Source organism: Erithacus rubecula (assembly GCF_903797595.1).
Source record: "Erithacus rubecula genome assembly, contig: scaffold_331_arrow_ctg1, whole genome shotgun sequence".
In the NCBI taxonomy this organism is placed as follows: domain Eukaryota; kingdom Metazoa; phylum Chordata; class Aves; order Passeriformes; family Muscicapidae; genus Erithacus; species Erithacus rubecula.
Window position 1 is genome coordinate 107,592 of NW_027636000.1, and position 8,591 is coordinate 116,182.

An 8,591-nucleotide genomic window follows, 5' to 3' on the forward strand; every position below is an offset into this window, starting at 1 on the left:
AGCGCCCGGCTCCCCCTTCCCCGTGTCCGCACAGCCCCGCGGCTCCTGCCCGCCGCATCCCTGCGGAACGAGCGGGGCTGGATCACGGGAGGAGCCGCTCAGCCGGGGCCGGGCACGGTTCCACTCGGGCTGCTTCTCCAACACCTGCCAGCTGAGATGCTCCCCCTCCCCCTTGCTCTGCAACTCAAAAATGCTCTGCAATGGTAAAACCTCTTCTCTTAAAATTCAGCTGAAAATTTTCCTATTTATTTCCAGATTACAGACTGTATTTGGATTGAGAGGGATCCTAAAAATGTGACTCTCAAGTACATGGTACATTTGAGAATTGAGCTCACAACCTTAGCATTACCAGGACCCTGCTCCAACTGACTGAGCTACTCTATGGGTTATGAGCATGAACCTCCCAAGGATGGGAATCCTTGGCACCAGCAAGGGAACTGCAGCTCCTCTTCTGCTAAAGCTGCTTTACACACCAACCCCTGCCATGGCTGTAGGGTAGAACTGGCTGGTAACCAACATGACAGCACCAAACTCTTCCTATAACCCTGATTTTCTTGGCCTTTCTAGGATTTCCCCAGCACCTGTAAATTTGCTCTAGCAATGTCCCTTTGCATGGAGAAATGAGCAGAACACATCCTGAGGCTTCCCTTACTGCATGACCAAAGTTCTTCTAGAGTGCGGCAGAGGGCATTTCCTGCAGGTGAGCATTGTCAAAATGATGGCAGCTGCTGAAGTTGGGGCTGTTTTTGTGGCCCAGAGCTGCACAGAGGCCTCAGTGTCTCCTGCTCGTTGCCAGCAATGTTCCTTGATGTTTGTGTGTGTCCCAGCTGCAGGGAATGTGGGGCAGGAGGAGGCTAGGAGCCCCTGAAAGGGACCCAGCAGCTCTTGTCCTTGGGCTCTGCAGGGGAGGGGCTGTGCCCAGCACATGTCCCGGGGATGGCGCTGGGGCGCCCGGCCAGCGCTGGCACGGACACGGCTCAAGGGCTGCCCGTGGCTCCTGGGCCAGGGGCTGCTCTGAACAGGCACCTGGAGATGCTTCAGCCTGGATACAGGCCACTGACAGCCCAAAAACACCCCAAGGAACAGCTGGCATTTCCTGGTGAGGGGCTCAGACAGCAATTCCTTGTTCCAGCCTCCCAGTGCTCCCATGAAGCTGCCAGGTATGTCCCAGTCACCCCAAATCCCTTCCTTTCCAGCCTGAGGCCATCACCCAGCAGCAGCATTAAAGCCAAGGCCATCTTCCCTCACAGATATTCAATCCCAAGCATTAGCCTGCAGAGATGCCTTAACATCAAAGGTTTGGGTGGGATAAAGTTTTGTTTGGAGGAAGATGGAAGTTTCCAGGGAGCCAGCTGGAAGTGCAGAAGGGATGGAAAGCTTTCACAGGTGGGTCCCACTGGAGGCAGGGATGTGCATCCTTTCCTGAGGGAAAAGAACTCACAGTGACCTACTGAAGCTCTGAAAGGAACTGATGTCCTCCCATGGGCATGGGGGCTGCCCTGGCACGGGCTGGGAGCGCCTCTGGCCCTGCCTTCTCCTGCTTGAACACATCACCTGGAGCCTGAGCTCAGGGGGGCTAAATCAGGTGAATTCCAGGCAACTCTGTCAGGTGCCCCTCAGGGGCAGGAGTGGGGCTGGGGAATGAAGGTTTAAATAGCAAATTCTTTGGAATATATGCCTGTCCCGATGCTGCTGAGCTTCCTTGGAAGCTGTGCTGGTTCCTGGCACAGCTGGTATTCAAGCAGAAGCTCTGCATGGGAATATTCACCCTCCATGAATATGTGAGGCACTGTGAGATTAGGGCAGCGGGAATTGACCAGGGAATTTGGGGCTATGGGATAATTTATGGGAACTAGCAAAGCTGACAGTGAAACCCAAATCTGGGGAAGGCATAGAGAACAATCTTTGTGCTGCCCTGTCAGCTCAAGGCCCTGGGCTGGGAAGTTTTGGGAGTCAAACGTATGGAATTATACAAATCCCTGACTCTGGGCTGTGATCACCTAGAAAGATAATTCAAGTCCCAAACAATTCTTCCACAATCCACTCTGATGGAAAGTACCCTGTGCCTGCCTGGAGCTCTGACCTTGCTTTTCCTACCAGCTCCTGAGCAGTGTCAGGGCCACCACAAGGGCTTTAAAATCCAGATAAACCCCCAAATCCCACACAGTGACTAACCCAAGTGAAAAACTGCATTGTTGTCATTAAAAGCTCAAAACTCTGTTATGAATTCTATGACAACAATGTAGTGGAGTCCCATGAACTTCACTCATGCTCTTGGTTTCATTTTTATGTCTTTTTAATCCCTCATTTGGCAGCTTGTAAAACTTATCCTGGAATTCAGAGGTCAAGCAGGGTTGGCTTTGGATTGACCTTCACCTCTGGTCCCACTTTGTGCAAACACAACTCCTGCCAGGGTGAGTGAATTCATCACCTCAGCTTTCCCTCCAAAATATCCCTTCCTGATTTCCCTGCAGATGAGCTCAGATCCACTCCTCACCTCCCCTGGTCATCCAAGCGTCCATTCTGTTCCCCACAGTGATCCCAGGGAGGTCCCTTTTCCTTTCTCCTGCCCCTCTCCAGCCCGAGGCCGCTCCTCTGCTCGCTCTCTCCAGCCTCATCCCGCACGGAGCCTCTCCTCTCTTCCTTGCTGGCTGCTGCCAAGGAAGGAGGACACAGAGAGTCCCCAGTGCTGAGCCCTCCCTGCTACCCCTGGAGAGCCCTGGCTGCGCTCCCCAGGGCCCTTGGCTTTCCCAGGGAAATTGTCTGCTGGGCTCCCTTCAGCTACCTCAGCAATCCCCTCAAAAATGCCACCTCGCTGCCCTTGACATCCCCTCACATTTTCCTACACAAACATCTCTTGTCCCCTCTAAACTACCCTGGGGTTTCAGCTAAGTGAATGACATGACCTGTGCCCACTGCTCATGATTCAACCAATATAAATTAAGAGCAAATACTGGTTGGGCTTTAAGAACTTGAAATAAATTTGAAGCAAAAGAAATCACCTTTTTCTTCTATTTTTTTTCTTTCAGATAATGGTCTTGCCTCTGTGGATGTGTGCTGAGTTCTCGCTGCAGCCCGAATGGCTGTGAGTTTGTGTTCTTCGCACTGGGGAATCTGAAATAATTATTAATTCAACCACAGAAATGTTTTCAGAAACCTTTCCCTTTTCCTACCCTTTGCTGCTGTATCTTCTCTTTGTGCTTTGATTTTCCAGCTGTTCCCTGATGCCATTTCCCCTACCTCACTTCTGTGCAGCTCCTAGCTGGGAAAAACTGAGATAATTTAGAGAGGACAGAGGTGAGATTTTTTTAGCTGGATTTTTCTAAAATTTCTACTTATACTGAAATTATTTCTAATTCCCAAGTGAGAAGAACATGAACTCACAGCCATTCAGGACTGATAATTACTGAGGGAAGTCTGACATAGTATTAATAAGTAACCTTTCCTGGAAGCAGTTATCACCCCAGTCCTCTAGCCTTGGCAACTTTTTGCAGTGAATGGACCCAAGTTTCAAATTTCTGTCACCTTTTGTTAGGAGGATACTGGACAGTAAATCTTACAACAGAATTTCAAAATTACATGAAGAATAACAGGCCCAGACCAAACCCAGCCGCCCCATCACCAATTTTGGGAGAAATAGTGATAGTTTAAAATACTTTCTCCCTCCATGCTATTCAGTCCTTCACTGCACATCCCCAGAGAGGATTTACTCCACTTCTTGTTCCAGACAGCTCCTCTCTCTCCAGCACAAATCCCACTGGTCACAGACAGAGCAGACCTAAGGCCATGGTTCCAGCAGCAGCTGCAATTCCGAGCTCTCTGTTCCCTGGAGTGCTCATCCAAGCACTCGTGGCAATCTCACCTCAGCCCAGATTCTCTGTCCTCAGAGGGAAATGCAGCCTGATGGGACACGGCTCTGGCACCCCATTTCCTCTTGTTCTGCTGACCTGGAAAGCCACAGGTAAAGGTAGTCCCTCAGACCTTGCATCCCTGAGCACCTGGAGAGCTGGAGTTTCACCCAGATCCCAGATTCCCTAGGCAGCTACTCCCAGCAGGGAGGAAAAGAGGAACCCTGCATCCCTCTGACTTAGCCCACAGCATGGGCAGGACCAGGAGCCCTCCAGCACAGATCCCTGGTGCTGAAGCCTCTTGGCTTTGGCTGTTCAAACACCACAGCTTTTGGCACAGGTGGGAGGAGTGTAAGGACTGTTTCCTGTGCTGAAAGAGAGGAGGAAAAGACAATGAAGTCCACTGCAGAAGTCAAAGGATCCCAGCTTTCACACTTGTGCTCTGATTGTCACTATGGGGTTTTATCCATGACAGGTGACACCAATTCAGAGTGCCCTTTTCCAGCATGTTTATTCCTAACTATTCCAGACATTAAAAGAATGCAGGACATTGATACACCAAGGCTAACAGCAGGGGAAGCACGGGAGGTGTGGGGGGAGAGCTAGAGGAGCGAAGGAACAGGCATTTTCTTGTTTTGATGGATCTGTGCTGGGAACTTGGCAAACAAGTGGTGCTGCATGCATCAAGGACATAATGCCCATGGTTTGGTTGTTTTCCTTTGCTCATAACCCTTGGCTTCACCCCCTCTCCAGAGGAGCAGAGAATTTTTCCAGGCTAAGGGTGAGTCTGGTCCCACTCCAGGGATGTGTCCAGCAAAGAAGGGGAGTTGTTTAGAGGAACTGACCACAAAAATCAAACACAACAAACATTGAAATGAACTCCATTGAGCTGCAACACCAAGTATTCACAGAGGCAGGGGCACGAGGTGCATGCAGGACCAAGAAGTACCACTGCACTTGGTTTTTCTGCTTCCCTGTATTTTAGTTCTGCTTCACTTCACAGCTGCTATTCTGCCAAGATCAGTTCCATTTTCAGAAGCCTGTGTCATGCGTAGTCAAGGCTAGAAATCCTCACTTAGGATTTCCACATCACATCTTGATTTGCCAGGAAGCCTGTGCACACAAGATACCCGTTTCTGTGTTAGCTCAGTCAGAAATCATGTAATCCAGCAACTTGCTCCTAACTACACCCCTTGGAAATAAATTTAAAAGCCAGAGAAAACAACAACCGCACAACAACCCACAAAAGACATAGTTTACTGCAGCTTCATCTTAATATTCTTTCCAGTGATGGAGAGAAAGGAGGAAAGCTGTTCTTCTAGTTCTGCACCAAGCAGTTTGAAACAGCCAACATTGCCCTCACCTGCAGCTTCCTTCCTTCAGCCTTGCCTTGACTTGTGAGGGGCCAGAGGCACCACACAACCCAAAAGTATCAGCACTCACACCCACTGCTAGTAGAGACACCTTCATGGTCCATCTTTGGCCCAACAAACCCCAGGATGGTTTTGCATTCCTGGCAGAATTGGCCAATTTCATTCCCTGTTGGAGTCAGTGGGTCAGGGGTTTCTCTGAATTCCTCAGAGAGAAATCAGAATGCAGGGACTGAATGAAATCCTGGGAATTAATGTATTAAGCCACTTGAATTGAGTATATTGAGCCACACACACATAAGTTTTAGGATAAGTAAGTGAGTCAGTAAATAAGTTTTAGTATGGGCTCTAGTGCTTTTAGCAAGTGAAAGGTTTCAAATGCCAAAGTTGCAGTGCGAGTTCTAGCGAAGGTTGAAAAAACATGCTGATGTTTTCAGTTGAGGCTCCAGGACCATGGTTGTAGTGAGTATATAGACATACTAGAGCTATAGTAAGAATATGGTTTAAATTTTTTGGATAGAATGAGATAGGTCATATGCGTAGTTTATATGTAACAGAGTGCGTAAAGAAACTAGAATTCTAATAAGTTAAAAAGTTGTGGTTTGAGTTTGTGTCGTACCTTGTTGGGAAAATTCTGTATAAGAGTTGGTATTGAGAAGAGTTGGAGCTTTTTAGCCATCTGTCACTGCAATTTGTCAATTCCTTTTGCCATTCCTTCTGCCATTGCATTTATGCTCAACCTTTGAGACTGATGTGATATGTAATAAGATGTGCTTTGTAACAAATAATCTTTTTAGCAACTATAAGCTGCTTTGATCAGTTAAGATAGCTTGACAAAGTTTGACCAAGAGCTCCAGAGGTTAATAATCTCACGCTCCTTGTCAGAGGTGTGAAGCTGGATGGATTTGCTGTGGCTGTGCCGGGATGGCCGCAATCCCCACTTGGCTCAGGGCGCCTGGGGCGCGGGTGAGGCCTGGCTCTGGGGGCTGAGCTGGGGAGTGCCGGGCTGGTGGGGAACACAGTGAGGAGGCTCTCTGGGGAGGAAGAAGGCTCTGCCATGAGCCACCAGGCCAGGCCTAGGTTTGCCTGCAGCCCATTGGAGAGAGAGAAAGAGGAAGAGTCCATCAGGGTTTAAATGATCCTTTGGTGCTTCTGGTTCTGGTGCCAGCTTGGCTAGCAGAGCAAGGTCTGTGCCCCTGCCAGCCGCTGGCTGTGGCAATGCAGCCAGAGCCCTCCCTGGTTTCGCTTCAGGAGAGCCCAGGTGGCCTTTGCTTCAGCTTGAAAGGGCAGCTCTTGTTTCACTGTTGCATTTCTTGGTTTGTTCAAGCCCCTCCTGGCCCTCCAGTGCTGGAAGACACAAAGTTACCATGCTGAAGGAAAGGCAGGGAAAGCTTGAAGAAGGCTGAAGGGAGCGCTGAGATTTCCCCTTTGCCCAAGAGCTTTCTTCAGCTGAAGCTGCTGGCAAGGACCAGACTTGACAGCCCGCAATGGGTTTGTGCTTGTTTTACTTTTGGGGTCCTGCGTGGGACGTGGTTAGCAGGTGCTGCACAGGCTGCGGCGAAGCATCAAAAATGCCCGCCCAGCACCCAAGGGTGCCACAAGATCTGCTCCAGCTCTGGCCTGTCTGCGGGGGACTTGGACTCCTGGCTGAGGCAGGGGCTGTGCTGGTGGGTCCCACTTCCCTCACAGGGCACTCCACGTTCCCCAGGCAACTGGCCAAAGGCAAGGAGCCCTTGTGCAAGGCAAAGGAGGCCGGCAGAGCAGCCCACGGCCTTGCTGGCCAGGCAGGCCGAGAGGCCGGGGCCCGGCTTATGCAGCCCCCTCTCTGCCGGCAGGGCCGGCTGCCCTGTGGCACGGGACAGATGCCGTGCCCCAGGAGCCGGCAGTCGGCTGAAGGCTGCAGCCCACGGCCCAGGAGGGAATGGCGCCGTGCAGTGCCCGGCACTGGGAGCAGGGCCCGGGCTGGGGGCTCACTGGCAAATCGTGTGAAGGCGCGCTCCTGGGGGAAGGTGCTGCGACTGAAGTCGATGAGCTTCAGCTCGCCGCTCTCCGGCCCCACGAGGAGGTTCTCCGGCTCAATGTCCCGGTGCAGGACGCCGCAGGCGGTGCAGTGCCACACGGCCTCCAACACCTGGCAGAAAAGCCAGCGCGCCACCTCCTCGCACAGGAACTCCTGCTCCAGCAGCAACGGCAGGAGATCCCGAGATGCCTCCGGGCGCTCCATGACCAGCAGGAAGCTGTCAGGCAGCTCAAACCAGTCAAGGAGCTGGATGATGTAGGGGCAGCCAGAGCCCACCTTCTCCATGAGCACGATCTCCAGAGGAACACGGGTGCCGTCGGGCTGTGAGGAGGAGACAATGCCTCCAGCCTGATGCTGCCCTGTGGCTGCTGCGCCGGCTCCTGCCTGGGATGCCCCGGTGTCCTCCCCACCATGGGCAGCCTCCCTGGTGCTTGGGCTTTGTGCCAAGCCCCAGGGGATGCTTGGCAGGTGGCCCCTGCCCAGCCCCAGCCCGATCTCCAGTATTGCCAGGCCTGCCATGCTTTGGCTATGGCTCTGAGCCCATGCCCACCATCCCCCGCCATCCCCCGCCAGCCACTGCCGGGCTCTTGGCTGTATCCCAGCCCTCCCCGGCCCGCCCTGTCCCGCTGGTCCTGCTCATGCACCAGCTCGTCCCACTGCTGGATGCTCTCCTGGGCCACGTGTTTGATGGCCACCTTCAAGCCATGGAGAGAGGGGGGCTGAGCTCAAGCCATGTGCCTCCCAGTACCTGCCCTATCCGTGGGGTTGTCTTTGTCTGGGACTGGGTTGCACTTGGTGGGTGATGCAGAATATGGAGAAAGAAGATGTGTATTTCAAGATGACCTTGTTTTGGGGTGAATTGCTCAAGACACTGTGCTTGTTTCCATATCTGCATCTATGTATGTATATATTTTAGAAGTTTAAGTTTGAGGTAATGTGTTGGCATGGGAAGGAATTCAAGGTGGAACATGTTGTGGGTTTGGGAGGGCTTTTTTGGTGAATTATCTCCCATTTGTTACTTGAAAAGGGGGATGTGGAGAGGAGAGGGCAGTTGAGAGCAGTGGGGAATCAATGATGGGCAGTTGAGTTACAAAAGAATTGGCCAGTGACCCTCCCACTTCATTGGAAGCTTCCAGGGAGGGAGAGCGGGATTGGGCACTGGCTTGATGAGGGAAGAACCAGCTGGCTATGCTAGGAGCAGGACACTTTGGGCAGGTTTTGGTGTTGGACCCAGCACTGCTTCAGAATTCTCCTTGCCACCCATGGGTGAGCCCGTTGCTTGTGGCAGCTGCTGGTTGACAGGGACTTTTCAACACTCCCATTGCCAAGAACACCCTCACCATCTGTGTCAGT

General features: G+C 51.9%; 1 protein-coding gene and 1 long non-coding RNA gene across 2 annotated transcripts; one reads left to right on the top strand and one right to left on the bottom strand.

Moving 5' to 3' along the window:
- Nucleotides 1–1,199: 1,199 nt before the first annotated feature.
- On the top strand, nucleotides 1,200–3,856 carry LOC306816010. The gene is made up of 3 exons (XR_013777552.1): nucleotides 1,200–1,386; nucleotides 2,316–2,414; nucleotides 3,679–3,856. It is a non-coding gene; the product is annotated as an uncharacterized lncRNA (long non-coding RNA).
- Nucleotides 3,857–6,164: 2,308 nt separating this feature from the next.
- LOC306816008 (serine/threonine-protein kinase pim-1-like) lies at nucleotides 6,165–7,933 on the bottom strand (the record flags this gene model as incomplete). The annotated part of the gene is made up of 3 exons (XM_079332510.1): nucleotides 6,165–6,224; nucleotides 6,906–7,559; nucleotides 7,883–7,933. Coding segments are annotated over 3 exons (765 nt in total), but the record flags the coding sequence as incomplete, so codon positions are not given.
- Nucleotides 7,934–8,591: the final 658 nt, after the last annotated feature.